Consider the following 25,300-nt stretch of genomic DNA (forward strand, 5'->3'; position numbering starts at 1 on the left):
TGGGACCATGATGCTTGGCTTCTTCCATGTCTGCTTCAGGTTTGGTTCCCCCGGGGCATAAATGGCTCAGGGCTGGTGACCTCCTTGCTCCCCAAATCTTCCTGCATCATCCCAAAGCCTCCTAAAAGGGTAGGGAAGGAGGGAGTGTGGGGAGGAGAGAAGCCCAGGCCACATCCCTTGCTCTCGAGGTTTTCTGGAGAAGTTAAAATTCTCCCTATTGGGAGGGAAATCCAGCTTGGCTCTGAGCGAGTGTGAGTGTGTGTCTGTCTCTTCCCCACCACCACCACCAATGCCAGCAGATTCCACAAGACCCCATAGCACGGAGAAGTGGACTGGAGGCTCCCTTTGCTAATTCCGTATGAGTTCTGAGAAAGAGCCAGGTTCGCTGACATCGCGGCTGGGAGACAATGAAACATTGAGGGAGAGAAAACCAAATTGGCTCATTGAGCAGAAAGATAGCTTTGTGGCTCTATCTCTGTCAAGCAGGGGTGTGGGAAGGCGCCTCCAATCGGACCCTTCCAGGGTGGAATCTGACTGTACCATCAGTCACCCTGGGAGAAAGGCTGCCCTGCCATCACTGCTTCCAGCAAGCGACAAGGAGGGAGAATGCCATAGACTGGCCAGCCAGCCAGACAATTCACTTGGGACTTCATTCATTCAATCATATTTACTGAGCACTTACTGTGTGCAGAGCACTGTACTAAGAGCTTGGAAAGTAAAAAGTGGTCAGGAGAGAGCAGGCATGGAGCTGAAACCCAGCGGCAGATGAAAAAGATGAACAAAACGCCAGCAGAATATTCCGCCAGCTGAAGAAGAGAATCCTCCTGGTCACTAGCCCAGCCGAGAGGTGGAAGGAGGGTTCCTTTTCCAACTCTAACGCTGCAGGCGGTTTGATTGAAATGTCAGAAACAATGTTCTGTTTGCCACTCCCTTTCTAGCAGAGAGAGGGATGTGTGGCAGAGCTCACAACTGTAGCGGACAGGGAGCTCCTCCTAGGGAGACTTCAAAAATGTCTCCAGGAGGCTTCCCTGGCCTCTCCCAGTGAGCCCGCCTGGCTCCAGCCCCACAAAACAGGAGAGCACTTGAAGGAGCATGTGCCTGGAGTAGCCCGAGCTGAGTGAGGCCCGCAGAGTGGCTGAGGCATTTCTTTCCCCGGGAGGTATTATTCCGGGAGGAAGGTGAACTATGGAGGAGAGGAACCTTCAGTGGCGCCCAGACAATGGGCACGCCACTTGTCCAACCACCTTCCTGGGCTTTTCTGGGAGAGGCAAACAACGCCTGAATCCATGGGCACACTGGGCCGGAGTTCAGCCTGCGCTCACTCTTCAGCCCACAGCCCAAAGAGGCCCAGCCACAAAAGAGCTGCCAGCGAAGGATCCTTTCTAAGGAGCAAGACCACTACGAGGAGAAGCCACAGAGGAAGCACCAAGGTGCTCGACCCAACGTGGGGAAACTGCTTTCTGCCCAAGAGGCGAGTCAGTGATGCTTAGCCCCTATGCACCCCACTAGTTTCCACCGAAATGACAGCAAGTTCATCTTAAAACCAGACGCTCGCTCTCACTCTCTCTCACCACCACCACCCCCCGCCTCTCCCAACCTCATTCATCACTGCCGTTCACTAGGAAAGGGAAGCAGCCTCTGGAGCAGTAAATTGAATGAGTTCACAATCTTCACGCTAGGAGAGCCAGGAGATTTCGGTTCCATACCGGTTTTCCATCCTTGCACGGGGGCCCATGAGCCTTTGGCGTAGGGTTGGGCCGCAGGTCCGATCCCGGGCAAAACCCCTGACTAGAAAGAGACCCCACACCAAGAGATGGATCTTCCTACTGAGGAGGAGAGAAGGTCCTCTCGCCCTCCTCCTGCCGACAACTGGTTCACCTGGGCTTCGGGAGGGGCCCCTCCTAGGGTCGGAAGACGCAAACTCAAGTCAGCAAGTCCCTCTCTCACCACGGGTCCCAGCCAGAGGGACGGAGGTGGCTTGCGAGCAAGAAAAGGAAGAATGGCCTGATCCGTTTTCCCTTCATTCCTCTGAGGTCGGTCAACCCGAAGGCTCAGATGGGAAGAGGTGACAGAAAGCCATCAAGACTCACAACCCAGAGAGCCCAAGGAATTTCAAAGCCGGTGAGATTGGTTCAGAGGGCTCAGGTCCGGATGCCATCGGCCACGTCCTACCTCTCACAGAGAAAGAACGAACAGACTTCCCCGCGGGCATGTGCCACGGGATTTGGGGTGCTGGTGGGGGGTGGGGGAAGCTCCAACCCGGGCCCAGGCTGGCCCACCCTCGTTCAAGCCGCCGTGGTACGTACCCGGTCGAAGGGGATGCTGTATTTCTTCAAGATGGAGGGAGAAATGAGCGTCATCTTGTGACGGAGAAACGCATCACAACCCTGAGAGCTTCCTGGGAAAAACCCTGGAGGGGAGAGAGAGAGAGAGCACAGGCAGGGTTAGAGCAGCCCCACTGCACGGGGGAGCTGGGGCTCTGGGCCACTGGGGCAAAATATATATATATATATATCCCACAAGATCAGGGACCTGGAGAGGAACCGAGAAGTCGGTACTACTCCCCTGCCGGCGGAGATGGAGAAAGAGAGGGGCAGGGCAGCTAACAGAAGGCTGCTCTTTCCCCGCTTTGGAAAAGGGAGCCAGCTGCTTCACGGAGGACAGGGGTTTCAGGGAAATCCCCTCCAATTTTCCAGCGGGGCTCCATCAGCATTCCGGGTTTGGCTGCTCGTCTGCCCTTAGGGCAGTAATCCATTTCTCCTACGGCCTGCTGGCCGACTGAAGATGGTCGATAAAGCCCCGTCGCCGTCGGTATATGCCTCCCCGTGTTGCTCAGGGTAATGAAGGCAGACAAAAGGCAGGCAAGAGCAGAGACCAAGCAAAAGCCGTTTGGCTGCAGCCCTCCTCATTTCCAGCTGGAGTCAGAGCTGTGATGTTCCCATTTCTCCATCTCGGCAAAAGATCTGCCATTCGGGGTAAGGGCTAAGGGAATCCCTTCGGTGTCGAGAGACGGGAGCTCTGCCCGCCCCTGACTGGCCCGGGCACAGAAGACGCTTTGCCAGCAGGTGCCAAGGAGGGAGCTGGGTGTGAGCCCGAGCCCCATTCAGAGGCAAAAGGTGGAGGCTCTCAAGCCAACTGGCTTTCCCCACCAAGGTCTGCAAGCCTCTTCCCCATATAGCCGGCCCTCTCGAGCCCTGCGGAGAGAGCAGGGCTCCTGCTGCAGCCCGGTGCCCAATATGGCAGGGCAGACTTTGCCTCCGAGGCTCCTTGAAATGGATCTGCTCCTTGATCGGGCTCCTGGACACCTTCCCGTTCACAGTTCTCATCCCCGAGCCATTCGGGAATTAGCAAATACTAGGTCTTGACCCCTATCCAAGGGAGGAAAAGCAAAGCTATACGTCCGTATCACCGCCCCACACCACTCGCTCTGACTTCCGACACCCCAAACAACCCCGAATATGAATTCCCCAGGGCCCGTAGGTACAGGTCCTGAGCCTCTGGAAATCAGGTCAGGCGGGTAAGCAGGCCAAACTCTCTCTGGATTGGGGGTGCTCAGACAGTCTCTGCTGTCTCGGCCCAACCCTCCCAAGCCTCCACAGTCCCCACCCCATCGCACTTGGGGGTTTCCAGGATGGAGAGCCAGTGTCCCCACCAGGCAGGTGGGGTGGTTCGGGAGGTGCGCGATGGGGGACTACTTTCGGCAACCCAAAGGGCAAGCGCATAGGTATGGTATGCCGCCTCTCCCCCATCCCCGGGAGTAAGCCTGACCCCACTGGTGGTTCAGTCGGCTCACTTTGTCTAGGAGTTGGCACTCGCTCGGAGACACCATCTCCCCCGATACAAGAACTCAAGGCCCAGAACAAGACCCAAGTTCAGGAGTAACCAGGGAGGGGAACTCCCAGCCCGCCCGGAGACCTGCGTCCTGCAGAGAGTTCCAACTGCAGGGCCCAGACTCAGAGGAAATCATATACCCATTGGAGGCAGCTGGTGAGAAAAAAAGAAAAAAAAATCAGCCCAAGTTGGGGGTTGGAAAGAAAGAGTACATGGAGGTTGGGGCGGGGGGGAGGGGAAATAACCTCTGCCTTGGGGAAAGAATCTGATTGATGGGCTGTAATGGGGATGTTTGAAAAAGTGCAAAGGATTACTGCATTCCAACAACTTCTTCCCCCCGTACTAAAAGCATTTCAATTAGAATTATGACTGCCTGCCACCCAGTCCGTCGGCCCTCTCTGCCGTTCCTCTTTTTAATGCACAGTTTAAGTGGCTCTAATAAAGGAGCACATTTTAAGTGATTAGCACCAATAACGTGGTAACACATTAATGTTCTCTCCATGGGCTCCACAACTCTCCCAGAGAGCCCATTTATAGCTCGGCTATTCATTTTCCATATTAATCGCAAACTCATTTCACGAACATCTCCATAACACAGCTCAATGACGCATTGCAAAAAAAAAGGTTTAAAAATCACACACACACACACACACACACACACATTCTCTCTCTTTCTCTCACCATGTCTTTGTTTTCACTTCCCTTGATTGCTCCCCCACCCCCACCCCACTATCCCTATGCCCTTCTCGGAAAGCCAGAGCCAGCCACTGGAATGTAAAAGTTCTCCCCCAGCTGAAGGCTGCGAGGTTCGTGGTCAACTCGCTGTCCCTCGTTTCCCAGTTCCGGGGGAGATTCCCCAGCTGACCCTGCCAGCAGACACAGTGGCAGCCTCTTTCTCCGCGGAGGAATCATCCTGTTGAACCTATTCAGGGGAAGCTCTGGGCTGCCAAAACGCCGTCAGGGCTTTTGATTCCTGAGCCCTGGAAAACTTGCCCACATTCAGCCACGCAACTCCATCAGGGCCCTCCTCGAAGGCAGGAAGGGACACACCCCACAGACCAACCAGAGAACTGCTATGGAAAAAACTCAGGAAAGATTGCAAAACCTCCACGTGAGCTTCACTGCATTTAAGTTTCACTCTGAAAAAGGGCCGGATTGTCCTGGCAGGGATGGGAAATCTCCAAACATGGAGACTTCAGGGAGGAGACAGAAAACCCATTCATCAGTTACGGCACTTATCAAATGCCTGCTCTGCGACAAGAGCTGTAGTAAAGTTCCATGGAAGAGGTGAAATAATTTGATCGGACATAGGCCTCTGCCTACAGAGGGAGAGCAGGTAGCTTATCCCTAGTCTTACAACGGGTGGGGAAACCAAGGTCCAAGAGCACTGAGCAAGTCAATGAGGGGGAGGACCCCACCCCAAGCTTCCAGCTCTGGTTGGGCCGGCCAATTAGTTCTCACGGAGAGCAGGGGAAAGGAGCCTCGATATGGCTGCTAGGTCACCGGCTGGTTGCCCGAGTCCCCCAGTCTATTGCCGTCAATGGTTCCCCGCACCCAGGGAGGTGGCAGAGATCAGTTCCGCTCAACCCTGCCCGGCCCACGCTCCTCCTTACCAGGACATTCGAAAAACCCTGTTTTCTAGGGGTGCTTCACCTAATAGCTCCAAGTGAGGAAAACTGAACTTTATCAGGGTGCCCGCCACTCTCAAGGACTCTGTTAAAGGGCGGGGCCCGGGTATCACAAGTGCGAGACCCTGTGCTCCCAGCCCCCATGGGTTGGGTGGCTTTCTGCTGAGGTGGACCTGCAAAACCCCTAGACCGGGGACTTTGTGAACTCCGCTGCCCAGCCAGTTCTAGATCCTCTGCCCAGGCCCGTGCAGTCATGCCCCAAACCTCACCTTAGCCACTGCCTTCTCCCTGTTCTCCCACTAGCCCCACACCCTTTCATGTTCCCGTTGCCCTCTCCAACCACCTGGTGCAGCAGGGTCGCACCGGGGAAGGTGGGAAGAAGAGAAATGGAGGAGTGAGAGGCCTGGATCAAACACCTGTGTGGGGGCCAGGCTCCAGCCCCAACACCAAAGGGGGTTTCACTGCCCTCTGTTCTGCTCTCGCCACTCAGAGCCGTGCCTCCGATAAACCAGGGTGAGGTGGGCGCGAGGCGCTTGCTACTGAGAGTCGATGCAGCCCAACATCTTATCCGTCTTCTCTTGGTCATCTTGGGCCCCAGACGGGCGGAGGTCCAGCTTGGAAACACTACTTGCACAGAGCCTGCAGAGTCACCGTGGGGCTCTCCACAGCTCTGCTCAGTTGCAATAGTTCTGCAGTAGAGCCATTAGGTAACCAATTGCACGTTTCCACTAAGCTGCAGATGCCAACATCTGCTCTGGGCCTTTATTGGCCTGTTTGTTTGGAGAAAAATCTAGACTCCCATCCAGCTTCGCAGGTTATCTCATTAGAGGAGGCCTCTACGCAAGGCCCAGGCAGGAGAAAAATGGGAGCAGTCCCTATACTGGAAGCCCATTGCAGGTAGGGAACATGTCTATCAACTCTGTTGTATCGTCCTCTCCCCAGCGCTTAGTCCCACGCTCTGTGCACAGGAAGTGCTTGATCAATACCATTGATGACGATGATGTTTTCTTGCTCTGCCGATCGTAGACCACTCCTGGACTGGAAGCGGGTCTCGCTTGCGTCTAGGCGACAGTGAGTGGCAGCCCTAATTCAACTCAGGAAGGAAATGAGGCCCTTCGGGAAGCTGCGCCAATTCTCTCAGACCTCGAGGCTTACCAAGCTTCAGGTCTGAAAGTCACAGCATTCATCGAGTGCTCATCAAACACAATACACCATATTTTAACACTTGGCCAAGCACCACAAAAGCCCAAGACACAGACATTGCCCACAGAGATCTTACGCTCTAACATGGGGAGAGATCCCTGCAGATATTGCCCAATAGTGGAAGGAGGTGCTGAGGAGGGTGTAGATAATATTAATAATAATAATAATGGCATTTGTTAAGCACTTACTATGTGCCAGGCTCTATACTAAGCACTGGGGTGGATACGAGGAAATCAGCACCTACGGAGATGTTCAGTTTTGGACCCATGGAGGTAGAGGTCCCCGTCCCATGTGGGGCTCACAGTCTCAATCCCCATTTTTCAGATGAAGTAACCGAGGCACAGAGAAGTGAAGTGACTTTCCCAGGGTCATACAACAGACAAGTGGGGGAGCCGGGATTAGAACCTTCTGACTCTCAGGCCCGTGCTCTATCTACTATACCACGGTGCTTCCCAGATATATGCATAAAGGCCAGGAGGGAGCTTGCTGAGATGATTCAACCCACTGTTTGGGAATCACTCAGGGAAGGCCTGCTGGCTGAGTAGTTCATTATGGGCAGGGAATGTGTCCTTTCATTATCATATTGTACTCACTCAAACACTTGGTACAGTGTTCTGCACACAGTAAGTGCTCAATAAATATGATTGAATGAATGGATTTTTAGCGGGCCTTTGACTGTAGGGAGGGTGGATGCAGACTGGTGGATTTCCTGACAGGGAAGGGAGTGTCTGGCCAGGGAGGTCCAGGAGCCCTAAACTGGGTGAGAATACAGCAGGGTAGAGTTACAAGGCGGGCTTGAGAGGAACAAAGTGGGCAAGTACTGGAGGAAGACCGGCAATATGGAGGATGGAGAGAGCTGGTGGACAGCCTTGAAGCCCATGGTAAGAGCAAGCAAGTCTGACTGTTGAGAAGCTCCCACAGTTGGGGCCCAACTACCTCACTGGAGGGAGAGAGGTGTGCTGAACGATGTTTCAGGAAGACAACAGGAGCAATGTTGAGAACAACTACGAGGGTGGCCCGGTCATATAGCCGGTACACACCGAGTGTCTGAAGCAGGGGGATGGGTAAGGGGATGGAGCCGTAAAACATTTGGGAGGGAGAACTGGCAGGAGTTGAGCAGATAGTTAAGTGGCAGAGCTGAATGTCAGTGAGGAGTCTAGGACCGGCATTCAGACTGTGGGCTGCAGGGATGGGGAGGATGGGGAGGTTAGAGGGACAGGGGAAACTTGGGAGAAGGAGGTGGTCTAAGAGGCCTAGTGAGATGTTCAGTTTTGGATCCATGGAGGTAGAGGTGCCAGCAGGCCACCCAAGTTAGAAGCAGCGTGGCTCAGTGGAAAGAGCATGGGCTTTGGAGTCAGAGGTCATGAGTTCAAATCCCAGCTCCGCCAATTGTCAGCTGTGTGACTTTGGGCAAGTCACTTAACTTCTCTGTGCCTCAGTTACCTCATCTGGAAAATGGGGGTGAAGACTGTGAGCCCCCCCCCCCCCCACCATGGGACAAGCTGATCACCTTGTAACCTCCCCAGCGCTTAGAACAGTGCTTTGCACATAGTAAGTGCTTAATAAATGCCATTATTATTATTATTATTATTATATGCCCCACAGATGAGTGAAGATGCGAGATTGACTAGTGGAAAGAAGGGTTCGGGGCCGGAGAGGTAGTTGGGCCCCACCTGAAGGAGCTCCTCAACAGTTCAGTCTTGCTCATGCTCAAGTCCTGGTTAGGCTATCCTGGAGTGGTCTCTGGGACGGGCCACCACATGGGGCTGGGGGGAGGCTTGTGTCGCACACTTGAATGAAGACTGGGAACAGGATTTTTTTGGCTTGGGGGATTCTGGGGTTCACTTTGGTGGGATTGCCCTGAGGGTCACAGCAATCAAAGGGACCTGGGAAACAGTGTCTTTGAGGCAGACTACCTCCTCCCACCAAAGGGCTCAGTTTTCTTTGTGACAAGCCCCTTGTCACTAGCCTAGTGGAGAGAGCACAGGCCTGGGAGTCAGAAGGACCTGGGTTCTAATCCCAGCTCCGCCACTTGTCTGCTATACGTAACTACGTGGGCTAGTTACTTCAATTCTCTGGATCTCCATTTCCTCATCTGTCAAATGGGGATTAAGACTGTGAACCCTTTGTGGGACAGGAACTGTGTCCAACTCCAATTTGCTTGTATCCACCCCTGCACTTAGTACAGTACCTAGCACATAGTAAGCACTTAAATACCACCATTATTATTAGGGGAGACACCTAGTGGGGCTTAGGGCTGGGAGAGGGACAGGGCAGAGGGGAGGCCACTCCGCCCCATCCCCCAAACACTGAAAAAACAGGTTCCGCCAAAGGACACAAGACGAATGCTCCGAATGCTCCTCTGAGGGTAGTCCAATCTCACTTGGTGACCCGGAAAAGGTTTGGTGGCCCTGTGCTCTGGGGCAAGCACCGGACTTCCTGCTCACAACTAGCCTTATCCTAGCCATTCACTAAGTCCCCAGGGTGGTCATGTGGCCCAATTCAATCCCCACAGACTCATACCAAGTGGGGCCCGCTGGTGCCCACCCTTGTGTTCCCCCAACCCAACATCTCATCGGGGTCATAGGTTTCAAAGGAGGACCCGGCCGTCTTGGTGACAATGAGAGCTTTTTCCAACTTCAGCCCATTTGCCTGTAGGTCAACCATAGTATATTCCTCCATCCACTCCCCAGGCAACTGATCTTTACGGAATTAGAGATCCTAGGTAAACAGGGGGTGGGAGGAGAGAAACTACGACCAAGCTTCGACCGAGCAAGCAGCTTTCCTTGCCGTCACACTGGCTATTTCCAGCACTGCATATTCCACCAGCCAAAATGAACAGTATTTTCTGAGCCACAAACTTGGCAAATGGGAGCTTCTGCTTCGGAGTTGCTTACCCCCCCAATCCGCGGGGGAGTGAAGGATAGTTCCCCAGAGCAAGCCTCGGGACGAAGGAGGATACGCTGGGAAACACTGGACCGTGGGCTGGACCCAACTGGGAACTGAGAGGCGAGTTTCATTCCCGGCCCTCGATCCCGATGTGCAACGAAACTGTGGGCAGGTCAGTTCTCTTGGTGTATCCTGTGTGTGAGGGGGAGGGGTAGTAGTAGGATGGGCTGCTTTTTTTTGGTTCACACCGTAACCGTGGATAGATCAGCCCACTACCTATTTCTTCCAAGGAAACAGGGCTCAAACCATCTGCTGCCATATTTCTCTCCTAGAAACACACTCCAATCTTCTTGGTGTCCTATTTCTTTCATGGAAATGAATCCTGTGTCTCCCACAAAAACCAGATCCAAGGATTCTCCCATGGAAACGAACCCCAAATAATCTCGCCCCCCCCATTTCTCTGATGCAAACAAGTCCTAAACAATCTCGCTGCCCTATTTCTCTCAGAGAAACAAGAGACAAAGATTCTCTCAGGGAAACGAGACCTGAAGCAGTTGTCCACCTTTTCTTCATTCCCTGCTCCTTCTCTGGGCTCCCTGAAATGGACGCTTGGAGCACCCAAAAGAAGCGCAGTCAACAGACAGGTTGTGATCACTCCTACCACAGCCAAACCATCACAAACCAGCTGAAACCAACTGGCTGGAGTCCATTTTTTGCCTATGCCTTTGCCCCCCAACATGTCGGGGTCCTCTGCTTGTGCATTAACCCCTGCCGGAATGGTTACTCCAGGTCATCGAAACCACAGGCAGGTGCCTACCTTTAGCCAGCCTCTCCAGCCGCTTGCCATGTTCTGGGGGGATGGCGTACCTGTAAGAAAAAAAAAGGGGGGGGGGGGATGTGTCAGCAACTGCAACCTTCCCGATCAAGACCAACAACATGGAGGCGATGACCAGAAAGACCAACCAAAGCAAAACCAAAAATCCCAAGCAAACCCCAGAATCAGGAAGGAGCCCTGGCCTATTTCCATGGACGCCCCCTCCTTCCCACCCGCCCTCTTGCATGCCCCTCCAGGTGACATGAGGCTCTCCCCTGCAACCCCACTTGAGAGACGGCAAAATGCCAACCAAAAGGACAGAGCAAATTCCGGAGGCAGCAGGAAGCAAAACCTCAGGCCTTCCCCAATCCCCAGCCCCGCGGTTAGACTTTGCCCACTGAGATGCCAAAATCCGGTCCTGGCTACCCGCACCTAAAATGAGTAACAAGTCGGAGTCCTCACCTACACTTCACATTTCCAGTTTCATTTTTGCGCATCGGATTTACTGACCAGAGGCATTACAGATTCTGGATCCAACACAAGAAGGGATTCAGGGCTGGGTGGAAGCAAGGCTAACAGTGGGCAGAGGTGCCCCTCATGGCTCCAAGGGGGACACTCGAATAACTGGGCAAGCTGGTCCTATTCTAAGCCCAAAGTTCAGGGGCCGACCTGAACAGATGCCCACCCTGGACTTTTCGAGGAAAGAGTAGTAGTAGCAGTAAGTTTTTTTTTTCCATTCTTCTTTTAAAACCCCAGAAGTTCCTGACAGAGGAAATGATCAAACTCTCCTGTTCACTCTACAGGGCGCAGTTGGGCAGCTTTTATCGCTGGTAATTCCACCAATAGAGCAAAGCTCCCTTGAGTAGACTCTTTTTAATATGGTACTTGTTAAACACTTACTATATGCCAGGCATTGTACTAAGCACTGCGTCAGGGTGGGGAAGGAGCCTGTTGCCATTTTTGAGGATTTCACAGTGACCCCAACAATAGGATTTGGACCTCCCATTTCTCCCCACTCCGGTCCATATTTCATTCTGCTGCCCGGATCATTTTTCTCCACAGAAAATGCCAGTGGTTGCCCATCCACCTCCGTATCAAACAAAAGCTTCTCAAAAGCTTTAAAGCTGTCCATCCCCTTGCCCCCTCCTACCTGTGCAAGTTGTACTTTCCCAAGTGCTTAGTACAGTGTTCTGCACACAATAAGTGTTCAATAAATACAATTAAATGAATGAATGAATCTTTGGGCACTCAGCGACTTACCAGAAATCACTTGTTAACCTATAATCAATCCCTCAGTCAATGGTATTTATTGAGTACTTCCTATATGCAGAACCCTGTACTGAGCAGTTGGGAGAATAAAATTCCACAGAGTTGGTATACTCCAGAAGGCCTTCCCAGACTGAGCCCCCTTTTTCCTCTCCTCCTCCCCAACCCCCCAGCCCTACCTCCTTCCCCTCCCCACAGCACCTGTATATATGTTTGTACATATTTATTACTCTATTTTACTTGTACATATTTACTATTCTATTTATTTTGTTAATGATGTGCATCTAGCTTTGCTTCTATTTATTCTGATGACTTGACACCTATCCACGTGTTTTGTTTTGTTGTCTGTCTCCCCCTTCTAGACTGTCAGCCCGTTGTCGGGTAGGGACCATCTCTATAGATTGCCAGCTTGTACTTCCCAAGTGCTTAGTACAGTGCTCTGCACACAGTAAGCGCTCAGTAAATATGATTGAATGAAAGTAGTAGTAGTAGTAGTAGTAGTAGTAGTAGTAATAATAGTAGTAATAGTAGTAGTAATAGTAGTAGTGAGTGGGGGAATCCCTGCCCGATTGCAGCCACCTACCAACTACTACCCCTCAAAGGCTTTAGCACCCAGGGCTCTCCAGGAGAGTTAGAAGGCTCAATTTACATTTCTCTAGCCCCTAAAGACCTCCACTCTCGGCTTCCGCCCAAATGAGCCACATGTGTAGCAGGGAAGGAGGCTTGCTGACATGAGCCAGAGTCACTGCCCCTCCTTCACGTAAGAAGGGGATGAGGAGAGCTGATACTTCCAGAATTTATGACCTTTCAGCCGATTCAATCTGGCAGCTCGAACAAAACCATTTTCTAGGAAAACCACCAAGTAGTAACTAATCTTACAGAACACCAATAATAAATATCTTAATACGCTCCCGGTGCCCTCTGACCGAGCAACGGCAGTGCCTTAAACTATATAATTATCAAACAATTCAATTGCACTGGTCTGGGACGGAGCTGGCAGCCATTCTTTTTAAATGGCCATTTATCACTTACATAAAGATGAGAAAATTAATCCTGATCCAAAGCTCCTTTTGGGGGATTAATGTCCCTGAAAACAGGGAAATGAAACATTCCATTCCTTCTGGGAAAATGCTGAAGGATTGGGAAAGAACTAATTTATGGCTACAAGGCGGCTGATGATTAATGTAATATCCCCAGTCTACAATGCTGCTTTCACTTAATTACCGCCTGTAATTGGGAGTTGTAAAGATAAGATTAATTGAATCTGGAGGATGTTAAAAAGTTTAATACATTGGAACACGGTTCTTGTGTTATCTGAAACTGCAGACCCCTGGAAGCTGCCTTGTGTGTTCAGAAGAGAGGGCCCCAGGAGAGATTAAAAGGAAAGAGTTCATGAGGACCAGAACGGACAGCCAAACTCAATCACCACTGGCCTGAAGAACCGTCAGTCTTTGAACAACAACCCTCATCTCCGCAAGCAGCATGGTTTAGTGGAAACAGCCTGGGCTTGGGAGTCAGAGGTCGTGGGTTCTAATCCCAGCTCTGCCACTTGTCAGCTGTGTGATTTTGGGCAAGTTACTTAACTTCTCTGTGCCTCAGTTACCTCATCTGTAAAATGGGGGTGAAGACTGTGAGCCCCATGTGGGACAACCTGATTACCTTCTATCTACCCCAGTGCTTGGAACAGTGCTTGGCACATAGTAAGCGCTTAACAAATACCATTTATTATTATATATTTTTAGAGAAGCAGCGTGACTCAGTGGAAAGAGCACGGGCTTGGGAGTCAGAGGTCATGGGTTCAAATCCCGGCTCCGCCACTTGTCAGCTATGTGACTGGGCAAGTCAACTTCTCTGTGCCTCAGTTCCCTCATCTGTAAAATGGGGATTGAAACTGTGAGCCCCAAGTGGGACAACTTGATCACCTTGTATCGTCCTCAACACTTAGAACAGTGCTTTGCACATAGTAAGCGCTTAACAAATGCCATTGATAAATAATAATAATAATAAATAACTTCAGATTTAATGCAAACAAAGAACAGTCCCGTCCCGTCCCGAGGGTTTGACCCCAGGCGGGGGCAGAGTACGCTTCTAGGTTCATCTTGGCAAGCTCAGGCTCAGATCCTGTATCTCCAGACCCCAAGCCTGTCCCTTCTCCTCCACCCTTCTCTCAGGATGGGTCGTGGCCCAGATCCTCAGACTCTCTCCTGGCGGTCCAAAAGGCTGGAGCTACTGGAGGGGAGGCCAGGGAAAGGAAGAGTCGGGGCTGCTGATGAAGGAAGCGTACCATCGAATGCTCGCCGATGAGATATATTACTTCCTGTGGGGTTGGGGGGGTGGCCAGATGCAGTGGCTCCAGAGCTGGAAGGTACCGACAATGAATTTAATCTGCTGGGCACAAAACCCCAGGGCAGGGACCCGGTGACACACTACCAAACAGAGCTCAGCGGGGAGAAAGGCAGGGCGGGCACGGTGGAATCAGGTCACAGCAGGTGGGACCTAGAACTCCCCAGGGAAACAAGGCCCACCTCTTCAGCTCTGCAGACTGATCAGAATTGCTTCTGACCCATTAACCTCGGGGGCCCAAACTCCCAGCTAACACCCTACAGCTTCAGGTCAGGGCTTCTGAGACCTCTAAGCCTTTAGACAAGGCAGAAACACTGCTGGGGCTCTGGGGGTCCAGCCTCGGGGGAGAGCAAAACTGGCATGGGACTTCATGGGAGTTTATAAGCCACAAGGAGAATCAAGTGGTTTTAAGTCAGAAGAAAAAAAAGCACACGGTTGGATCCTAGGACCTGATTTGTACGAGGCAAAATGAAGCAGAGCAAAGCCAATTTTCCCTTCCAAGAAGTGACCAGTGAATGTATCTTGCAGTTCTTCGCATTGGCACCTAGCTTCTCCCTCTTTTTCCCCTCTGATGGCATTCTACTGGCGGGAGCACGACTGCAGCTAAAATCCAACTGCCTGCCCGGTCGAGGAGACCTGAAGGAAGTGCCATCCAGATTCATGGATGGCCCCCAGGTGGCCTGTGTGCCACAGGGGAAAAAGGAGAGCCCCGTTCTCCTGCCTCCCCTCCCCCCAACATCCACCTCAGAAAGAGTAAACAGCCACCGCACCTCAACAAGTCCAACAAAATGACCCAATTCCCCACCCTCCAGGAACTTACATTCTCACCCAACATCCACTCAGCAGGATGTCTGGGGGCTGCGTTAGTACCCAGGTGGCTGCACCACCCAGCCGGCGATGGTGTGCCATAACAGGAAAGGCCAAACGGAAAGAGAGAATTACGTCTGTGGATCCGGGTGTTCAGGCGTGAGCGAGGGGGTGGTAGCAATGAGTAGGGCACAAAAAGCGCTTCTTTCCTCTTTACCCATCCAAGGGGGGGAATGGGGTTTGAGGAAGAGCCAGATTGCCTGACCAAACTGGAGGGGAGAGATATTCTAGGCCCGTGGGTCCCCGACTGCTGTGGCACAAGCCCAGGGCAAGTCCCACCACACTTCTTCGGAGGTGTCCTGAAGTCACAAACGGTGGTCGGGGTGCACCCGCCTCCCCTCCAACTCCCAGGGGCTCAGTGATGGGAAGAGGAAGAGAGACAGGTTTGGGGGGGCAGGGAAGCATGCTGACTGACCACCCAGCCTTTCTTGGGTGACTTTTGGAACATAATGAGTGGTGAAGCTCTGATCTCGGCCTGGATATGGGTGGCCAAATGAATGAAAAGGAGCGCCGAGACAGTTAACAAGAGCACAGAACAGCGGGCGGGAAGCCAGGAGAGGAGGTAGGGTCACAGGGCGGCTTTGGAGCAGAGATGAGAGGCTGGTCAGCAGTCAGAGGGCAAGGGGGCAGCCACAGTTGGGTTGGGAAGAGCAAGCGATCGCGTGGACGGAGACAGAGGAAACTCGAGTCGTGAGAAAATAACTTCTGAGAATGACTCCCAGGCCCATTTTGGAGAGCTGTGGAGAAGGCCCGCTATGCTGGAGGTCAGGGGTCTGGGCGTTCATCGGGGACCTGGGGTGATGGAGGCTGAGCGGAAGGGAGAGATCAAAGGGCAGTGGGATGGAAGAAATGGAGGCTTGGGAGTCAAAGACAAGGAATCCAAAGGAACTCCAGGCAAAAGTGCCAGAACTAGTGACGGAGTCTAGAAGGCGGGAAGCAGCTCAGGAGGCTTTCGGGCCGGCCATCCCAAGGATTACGCTCAGTGGACCAGAGAGGGACGGAAAGAGCCAAATGACAGGATGAAAAGGGGAGGTCAGAGAGGGAAGGAAAACCAGTCACCAAGCATTCATCAGGTGCTGAGAAACATGTGATTCAGTGGGACAAAGCATGAAGAAACAGCAGCCACTAGCTTTCATGATGAAGTTGGGGAGAATGTGGGCCAAAGACAGCTATCCACTGGGAAGAGTTGAGAGTCTAAACTGGCTTGGGTTGGGGTAGGGGCATGTAAGCAGGAAGTACAGGTAGAGTTCACATTGGAGGGGAGGGGGAAGGGGATACACAGGGAGAAAAAGAGCAAAATGGGGGAAAGAGCAAGAGATCAGAACAGAGACTGGCAGAACGGGGGAAGCAGCTGGTCTCCCTCCAAAGCTTTCTGGGGCCGAGTACACAGAACAGGAGACAAAAGATTGCATGAGTGGCCGAGGACTAAATACCAGTCCAGGAGCATCCAAAAGGAGGAAGTTAAAAGGTCAACCACAAATGTATCCTAGACTCCAAGGCAGTCAGAAGACACGATGGGTCATGGTCTTGGCAAAGCGGGTCGAGCTAAGAATTGGTGGCTGTGCCTGGGAAGGAGCCCGTGGTCGGGGGTGGGAGCGGAGGTCGGGGGTGGGAGCGGAGGAAAAGGGGGGCCACTACTGCCATCACCTGGGGAGCCGTGGCGGCCAACAAGCTCAGATCAGGAACACACCATCCATCGCCAAAAAGCCCCATTTCTCCCAACTGCCGAGACTCCAGGCACTAATTTTGGAGGCTGAAAAGTCATGAAACATTCTGTTCCGAAGCTATACATAGCACCGGGAGGATCAGTATCCCTGGCAACCACTCCAGGTGACGATTCCACTGCTTCTGAACTAGCGGGGCTCCCCTCCCCCAAATCTGATGCTCAGCAAAGGAGGCGCTAAGGACAAAGCGGCCACGCTGCCACACACCCTCTGCCACACACCCTCACCTAACCATTCTCACTCATCTGCAAGCCCAGGCTCGCCCCCGGGAAGAAGGTGAGATCCAGCAGCAGTTCTATCTGCTGCCGCCCAGAGATCCTGGCTGAAAAAGCACCTCCCTTCCCCCGGCCCTCAAGTTCTGCGGTCGCCGGGTTCCCCCAAAGAATACAGGGCTGTTCCCATGAAGACAGGGTCTCAGCTGACCCTGCTGGAAACCTAACTGGAGAAACTGAGGCCAGGCAGCTCTGCTGGGGCAGGGACCATGGGCAGGGCTGAGACGGGGTGGGATGTCCCTAAGGGCCTTCGCTGGGGTGGCCATCTTTCCCGGGTGGGCCACTGCGGCACGCATGGCAAACCCTGGGCATGTGACCTGCCATGGGAGGCATGGGGGGAGTGGGGTGGGTCTCACTCAGGTCGGGCAGGAGGGAGACAGCAGAAGGATGGAGCAGGCGGCCGGCCCAGGAGGACAAATGACGGAAGGGGTGGTGACCAAGTGGGCCAACAACTGGCTCATCGGGGGAGCTCAAGCCTGGCAGCTTCATCTCAGACCGCCTCTCACTCCCCGCCAGTGATGCGGAAGGAAAACGATTAGTTTGTCGAGCAGCCCGAGATGTGCAAGATCAAGTGGCGTGATGCAAATGAAATGTTTCCCCCCCACCCCCACATCCAGGAGCCATTTTCCTTCCACCAGTGACTTTCACTGGACAGCCCCTTTCCCCCATTTTACTTTTTCAGATGCGAGCCGGAGAAAGATCCTCCCCCATCCGCCACCGAGGAGGCGGCTATTAATAGTGCAATTTTCTTGGTGTTTTGTTTATTCCCCTGGAATGGCTTGATGGATGTGAATAATTAGCAGACTATAAAAGCTAGCAAATGTGCTATTTTCTATCGCTCTAAATCATCAAACAAATAAAGTGTGAAACAGCATTTCTGAATATAATTTTCCCCTCTAATGGCTTAGAATTATTATCAAGAACAATGAAAATAAATAAGCAAATGCCTTGTGAGTTAAAAATTAAATGAGTGTGTCAGGAAAAGGAACACAGACCGTTGTGGAATGCAAGAACCTGTTCAGAAACCATTAGTTAAGGCGGCTCGCAACACGGGATTCACGGCCGCAGAGATGCTCAATGCAGCGGCTAACACCCAGTGATTTACTTCCACTGCCCGTACAGATGCCCTGCTCCAAAGGATACCACAAGTCATGAGACTTGGGAAAGGCACCCAGTGCACAGCTACTCTGATTCAGAGGCACCCAGAGGCCACATCACCTTGTTCTAAGGTCTTATTTGAAGGACAGGCGGGTAGGCAGTCGTGGGATGGGTGAATTTTTACAGAAACCAGTGACTGAGGAAGTATGGTCCCAGGATCATCACACTTCACCTAGATAACACTCTTTTCTCCAGGGTCAGTATTGACAATGGGGGTGCTGACCACTTGCTGGGGGTGGAAGGAGAAAAGAGAGTTGCAGTCCTAGCACAAGACACGATCCCTGTCAAATGGGAAAAGGTGGTTCCAACTTCAAGAAGTGGAAACCCATTAAAGATACCAAACTTGCTAGTCACTGTGGACCTCCCAGGACCCGACTCACGTTCCAGCCTGCTGCTGCTCCCTGGCCAAGGTCCCGGTGGCTCCAAACTGCTGCTCCACCTACTTCCGACCCAAGCCGGGGCCTTTCCGGCTGCAGGGAGCAACGGTTGAAAACAGTGGGCCGATGGGTCGACGACAAGAACACCACTCGCAGGGCTGGGCTGAATCCCATCCCGCTCTGGTCGGCTCAGTCGCCGCTTCAGCAGGTGACACGGCCTTCCGGGGCCCACTGCCTCGTGACAGAACCTGGCCCAGCCCGGATGGCCGGGTGAAGTTACACCATCCGGGTACAGGTCCCCGCTGGCTTCCAAGGCAACGATGGCTACAATTCCCTAGGGGGCAGGCAATTCCTACTTCAGCGGGACTCATTCTCGTGAAAGACGTCTACAGGAAAAGGCCTCCTTGCATCTCCCCCTGGCCTGTGCATTCTCAACTGGGGGTCAAACCAGTTCATTTCAAGCAATCAAGTATTTGATGAGCACCAAGACTCTGCACAGATCTCTGTGCTAAGCACTTGGGAGAGTGCACCAGAGTTAGCAGAGACCAACGCCACCTTCGAGGAGCTTACCATCTAGTGGGCGAGACTGACCCAAAACTAAATCACAGGTAGAGGGAAGCTAGCCAGGATAAAGATCTGTATAGACGTGCTGTGGGGCGGGGGTGGCCTAAGTGCTTTGGCGGGGGGTGAGCTCAAATGCACTTATTGATTCAATCGATGATATTTATTGAGCACTTACTATGTGCAGAGCACTGGACTAAGCACCTGGGAGAGTCCAAGGCAACAGAATTAGCAGATCCATTCCCTGCCCTTGAATGACTGACCAGACCCAGTATTTCTGTGTGCAAACCCCGTTGGCGTTCCTTTCCAAGATCCACGGTCCTCAGCGCCGGTCAACAGTGCTGTACTTCGGCAACTTGATTTAGTCTCTGCCCTCCCCACCCCCCACAGAGCCAACTCTCCGGCACCCCTCCAAAAGTCCAGGCCAATGATTAGATTGTTAATCTCCCAGCACCCTTCTCCTACCCACCCGACTGGGCGCCAAGTGCAACGGGTTCAAGCATGAGGCCTTTGGAAATGTCAGCTCAGTCCACCTCATGTTTGAGAGCAGGAAAGTTAATTTCACAGTGTCTGCACAAGGTCTGGGCAAACAGGCTCCTCGCAGTTTAACATGCTATAATTACCGAAATAGAAACAATGAAAAAAAAATCCTCCAACACCACATTTCAAATGCCTAAGACCAGGTGTCACGTGAGAGGTTAGTCAGTGTGAGCAAATCTGCCTCGCCGACAGACCGGAAAGAAGACCCCTGGCAGATTCAAATGTCGATCCACTCCTCCTCTGGGCTCAATGACAAGCATAATGGAAGAGCCATTATTTTCATCTTCGTCCCCCGAAAACCTATCCGCAGACCTCTAACCCCTGCTATAAAGCTCCCAGTGCCGTCCAGAGACTCGCAGCTAGGGTTTCTTGGCTCCTTTTTGAAAGCAGGGTCCCCCCAGAACCCCTAGCTCTGGGTTACTCCAGTGGATTCCGACTGGCAGGGCACACATCGACAAGCTCCCAAACCCCATTCACATTAAACCGCCAGATCCCGTCATCTGGACAGGGAGTCCGCCCGGCGCTGGGGAGAGAGGCTAGGTGGGAGTGAAGGAGAGCTGGTGGTTCCCTCTCGCTTTGCTGGGGTCTCATTAAAGTTCTCTGACCTGCTTTAACGACAACTCAAAGCACCAAGCTGCTTGCCTGCCCCGCCCAAACTCTATGGCCACTCCTCCCCCACCAAAAGGCCTTTCGGGTGATGACCAAACCAAGGACTTTCCAAATTCAGGAAAATCCACATTAGAAAAGAGGCATAGTTTCTGCCTCTCGTTAAACCCTATGGGCAGGAAATGGGAGAGTCCAATATGGTAGAATTGGTACTCACAAGTGCTTAGTACAGGGCTCTGTGCACTGTAAGCGCTAAATAAATACCACTGATTCATTAACTGAAGTGCTGGGTGCAGTCTTGAGCATTGCTTTGTAGAGAGGACAGGGAACAACCAGGGAAGGGAGCTGTCATTCAAGCAGCCTGAAAAGGTTAGGATTCTTCGGCCTAGGAGAGATGAAAGCTGAGAAGGGGCAGGAATGAGGTTTAGAACATCAGGGGAAATGAGGAATTGCTTCCCAGATCTCTCCTGGCCAGAATGAGGGGGTCCCTACTCAAGAGGGAAGGCACGAGGTTGAAATTAAGAGAAAACAGTACTTCACCCAGCAGGTGTTACACATGGGAAATTTGCTTCTACAGGAAGTTGGGCAGCCAAAAACAGCAGGATCAAGAGGAATACTTACATTGTGAGCCCATGTGGGACAGAGACTGTGTCCAACCTGATTAACAAGTATCTATCCCAATACTTAGAAATAGTGCTTGACACAGTACATTCTTAAAACCACTATTACTATTATTATTTATAATAACAGGTGGCTTCATGGATGAATGGCTAATAATGGGTTATTAAAGGGAAAGTTAGGAAGAAAGAAGGGAAACCATCAGTCACAATGTTCCACCAGACGTCCAGCGTATAGGCCAGATTCATTCATTCAATTGTATTTACTGAGCACTTGTGTGCAGAGCATTGTACTAAGCGCTTGGAAAAGTACAACAATAAACAGTGGCATTCCCTGCCCACAATGAGCTTACTGTCTGGGCGGGGGGGGGGGGGCCAAACATCAATACAAATAAAGAAAATTACAGATGTGTGCATAAGTGCTGTGGGGCTGGGGGAGGAGGGGGAAGAGTAAAGGGAGTAAGTCAGGGTGACGCAGAAGGGAGTGGACTGTGAGCCCACTGTTGGGTAGGGACCGTCTCTATATGTTGCCAACTTGTACTTCCCAAGCGCTTAGTACAGTGCTCTGCACACAGTAAGCGCTCAATACGATTGATTGAATGATTGATTGGGAGATGAGGAAAAGTGGGGCTTAGTCTGGGGAGGCCTCTTTGGAGGAGATGTGCTTTCAATAAGGCTTTGAAGCAGGGGAGAGTAATTGTCTGGTGGATTTGAAGAGGGAAGGCATTCCAGGCCAGAGGCAGGACGTGGGACAGGGGTCGGCAGAGTGACAGGCAAGATCGAGGCACACCGGATCCATGCAGACCAGGCTTATGTGTCCCATTCTAGACCGTTGACTCCCAGTCCCTCTGGACTCGGTGCAGGCTGCCCCACAGGATCAGGAATTAAAATCAGCTGGTGTTGACGAGGCCTCGCTCAGTATTAGTACAGGGCTAGCAGCAGTTGACTGGGGGGCGGAAGCTCTTCTCTAGGACCCCGTGAGGCTGTTTGGAACTCGGGGGATCTCGAGTGGACAGGAGCTGGCTTTTCACTGGGGGAAGCAAGCCTGAACCGGAGGGGTTATTTATGGCAGGTCTAGACCAGTGAGCACCTGTGAAATTCAGGCCAAGAATAGTAGCGTGATCCTGTCCATGCAAGGTGGCTTAAGTCTCACCGTAATTCTCGCCAAACACTCAGCGTGCAATACGTTTTAATCCTTGCATCTGACAGCTGCACCATTCACCTCCAAAACTCTCAATGTCATTGTGCCAAGCTACACTGAGGCCCCACAGCGGGAGGAGTGGCAGTAGCCGCATTTCTCCTCCAAAAGGCCTTCCCTGACTAAGCCCTCCTTTGTTCTTCTTCCACTCCCTTTTGCATCGCCCTGACTTGCTCCCTTTATTCGGCCCCCTTCCCAGCCCCACAGCATTTATGTTCGTATCTGTCATTTATTTATTTATATTAATGCCTGCCTCCCCGTCTAGACTGTAAGCTGGTTGTGGGCAGGGAATGTGTCTATTTGCTGTTATATTGTACTGTCCCAAATGCTTAGTACAGTGCTCTGCACACGAGCAAGCACTCAAAATATATGATTGATTGAATGAATGAATGAATGAATGAATGAATGAACAATGCAGACAGAAGACATGAGGCAAGCCAGGCCAAAACATTCATCTCTCACAGCCCCTCCTTGATGGAGCAATGGCACCTTACACTTAAGAGCTCACAATATGAGTGTGGCCTAATGGAAAGAGCCTGGGCGTCAGAGGATCTGGCTTCTAATCCCAGCTCTGCCACTTGTCTGCTGTGTGACCTTGGACAAGTCACTTCTCTGGGTCTTACTTCCCTCATCTACAAAATGGGGATTCAATACCTATTTGTTCTCCCTGCTACTTAGACTGGAAGCCCCCTGTAGGACCTGATGACCTTGTACCTTCCCCAGCGCTTAAAATAGGGCTTGGCACATAGTGAGCACTTAAATACCACAATTATTGGGATTTTTATGACCAACAGCTCCAGAGTCAGATCCATGGTGCATCCTGTCCTATCAGTGGCCATAGGATCCTTGGGGGTGGTTGCCTCCTGATAACAAGGAAGCAGGGGGGCCAAGCTGAAATATAATAATAATAATAACGTCATTCGTTAAGCGCTTACTATGTGCCAGGTAGTGCACTAAGCTCTGGGATGAATATGAGCAAGTTGGGTTAGAGACGGTCCCTGTCCCACACGGGGCTCACAGCCGTAATCCCCATTTTACAGATGAGGTAACTGAGGCCCTGACAAGTGAAGTAACTTGCCCAAGACCACACAGCAGACAAGTGGCACAGCCAGGATTAAAACCCATGACCTTCTGACTCCCAGCCCCATGCTCTATCCACTACACCATGCTGCTTCTCAACATGGGAAAGATCCCAGGCTCAGGAGTCGAAGGACCACAGTTCTCATTCTGGTTCTGCTGCCTGCTTGCTGTGTGACCCGGGCAAGTCAATCAATCAATCAATCGTATTTATTGAGCGCTTACTGTGTGCAGAGCACTGTACTAAGCGCTTGGGAAGTACAAGTTGGCAACATATAGAGGCAGTCCCTACCCAACAGTGGGCTCACAGTCTAGAAGGGGGAGACAGAGAACAAAACCAAACATATTAACAAAATAAAATAAACAGAATAGATATGTACAAGTAAATTAAATAGAGTAATAAATATGTACAAACATATATACATATATACAGGTGCTGTGGGGAAGGGAAGGAGGTAAGATGGGGGGGATAGAGAGGGGGATGAGGGGGAGAGGAAGGAGGGGGCTCAGTCTGGTAAGGCCTCCTGGAGGAGGTGAGCTCTCAGTAGGGCCTTGAAGGGAGGAAGAGAGCTAGCTTGGCGGATGGGCAGAGGGAGGGCATTCCAGGCCAGGGGGATGACGTGGGCTGGGGGTCAACGGCGGGACAGGCGAGAATGAGGCAAGGTGAAGAGATTAGCGGCAGAGGAGCGGAGGGTGCGGGCTGGGCTGTAGAAGAAGAGAAGGGAGGTGAGGTAGGAGGGGGCGAAGTGATGGAGAGCCTTGAAGCCGAGGGTGAGGAGTTTCTGCCTGATGCGCAGATTGATTGGTAGCCACTGGAGATTTTTGAGGAGGGGAGTAACATGCCCAGAGCGTTTCTGGACAAAGACAATCCGGGCAGCAGCATGAAGTATGGATTGAAGTGGGGAGAGACACGAGGATGGGAGATCAAAGAGAAGGCTGATGCAGTAGTCCAGACGGGATAGGATGAGAGCTTGAACGAGCAGGGTAGCGGTTTGGATGGAGAGGAAAGGGCGGATCTTGGCAATGTTGCGGAGCTGAGACCCGCAGGTTTTGGTGACGGCTTGGTTGTGAGGGGTGAATGAGAGAGCGGAGTCGAGGATGACACCAAGGTTGCGGGCTTGTGAGACGGGAAGGATGGTAGTGCCGTCAACAGTGATGGGAAAGTCAGGGAGAGGGCAGGGTTTGGGAGGGAAGACAAGGAGTTCAGTCTTGGACATGTTGAGTTTTAGGTGGCGGGCAGACATCCAGATGGAGATGTCCTGAAGGCAAGAGGATATGCGAGCCTGGAGGGAGGGGGAGAGAGCAGGGGAAGAGATGTAGATTTGGGTATTGTCAGCGTAGAGATGATAGTTGAAGCCCTGGGAGCAAATGAGGTCACCAAGGGAGAGAGTGTAGATCGAGAACAGAAGGGGACCAAGAACTGAACCTTGAGGAACCCCCACAGTAAGGGGATGGGAAGGGGAGGAGGAGCCTGCAAAAGAGACTGAGAATGAACGACCGGAGAGATAAGAGGAGAACCAGGAGAGGACGGAGTCTGTGAAGCCAAGGTTGGATACCGTGTTGAGGAGAAGGGGGTGGTCCACCGTGTCGAAGGCAGCTGAGAGGTCGAGGAGGATTAGGATAGAGTAGGAGCCGTTGGATTTGGCAAGCAGGAGGTCACTGGTGACCTTTGAGAGAGCAGTTTCCATAGAATGTAGGGGACGGAAGCCAGACTGGAGGGGGTTGAGGAGAGAGTTGGTGTTGAGGAATTCGAGGCACTGCGTGTAGACAACTCGTTCAAGGAGTTTGTAAAGGAATGGTAGGAGGGATATGGGGCGATAACTAGAAGGTGAGGAGGGGTCGAGAGGGTTTTTTTTAGGATGGGAGAGACATGGGCATGTTTGAAGGAGGAGGGGAAGTAACCAGTGGAGAGTGAGCGGTTGAAGATGGAAGTTAAGGAGGGGAGAAGGGATGGAGCGAGAGATTTCATGAGCTGAGAGGGAATGGGGTCAGAAGCACGGGTGGCCGGAGTAGCACTTGAGAGGAGTCATTTCCCTTTCTCTGGGCCTCAGTCTGCTCATCTGTAAAATGGGGGTGCAATACCTGTTCTCCCTCCTACTTGGACTGGAAGCCCCATGAGGGACAGGGACTGACAGGGACAGGGACATTAGCTACCCCAATGTTTAGAACAGCGTTTGACAGGTAGTAAACGCTGAACAAATACCACAATTACTATTACTATTATTATTTTCTGTTTGAAGATGGAGGCCAAGCAGTCATTCACTGGTATTTGAGTGCTTACTGTGAGCAGAGCACTGTACTCTGGGCTTGGGAGAGTGCCCTAAAGCTG

The 25,300-nt window shown here is 52.1% G+C and overlaps 1 protein-coding gene across 4 annotated transcripts in view; it reads right to left on the reverse strand.

The window, feature by feature from the left end:
* KDM4B (lysine demethylase 4B) overlaps window positions 1-25,300 on the reverse strand; it is a 219,573-nt gene that overhangs the window by 89,639 nt on the left and 104,634 nt on the right. For 3 of the 4 annotated variants that reach the window (XM_038772313.1, XM_038772312.1, XM_038772314.1), the window contains 2 exons: window positions 10,369-10,418; window positions 2,307-2,410 (listed from right to left, as the gene is read on the reverse strand). In XM_038772313.1, coding sequence (XP_038628241.1) covers window positions 2,307-2,410; window positions 10,369-10,418 — 154 coding nt within the window. The remainder of the gene's footprint in view (window positions 1-2,306; window positions 2,411-10,368; window positions 10,419-25,300) is intronic. The other variant, XM_038772315.1, reaches the window with a different exon arrangement.

This window comes from Tachyglossus aculeatus, chromosome X1 (genome assembly GCF_015852505.1).
Source record: "Tachyglossus aculeatus isolate mTacAcu1 chromosome X1, mTacAcu1.pri, whole genome shotgun sequence".
NCBI classification, from domain to species: domain Eukaryota; kingdom Metazoa; phylum Chordata; class Mammalia; order Monotremata; family Tachyglossidae; genus Tachyglossus; species Tachyglossus aculeatus.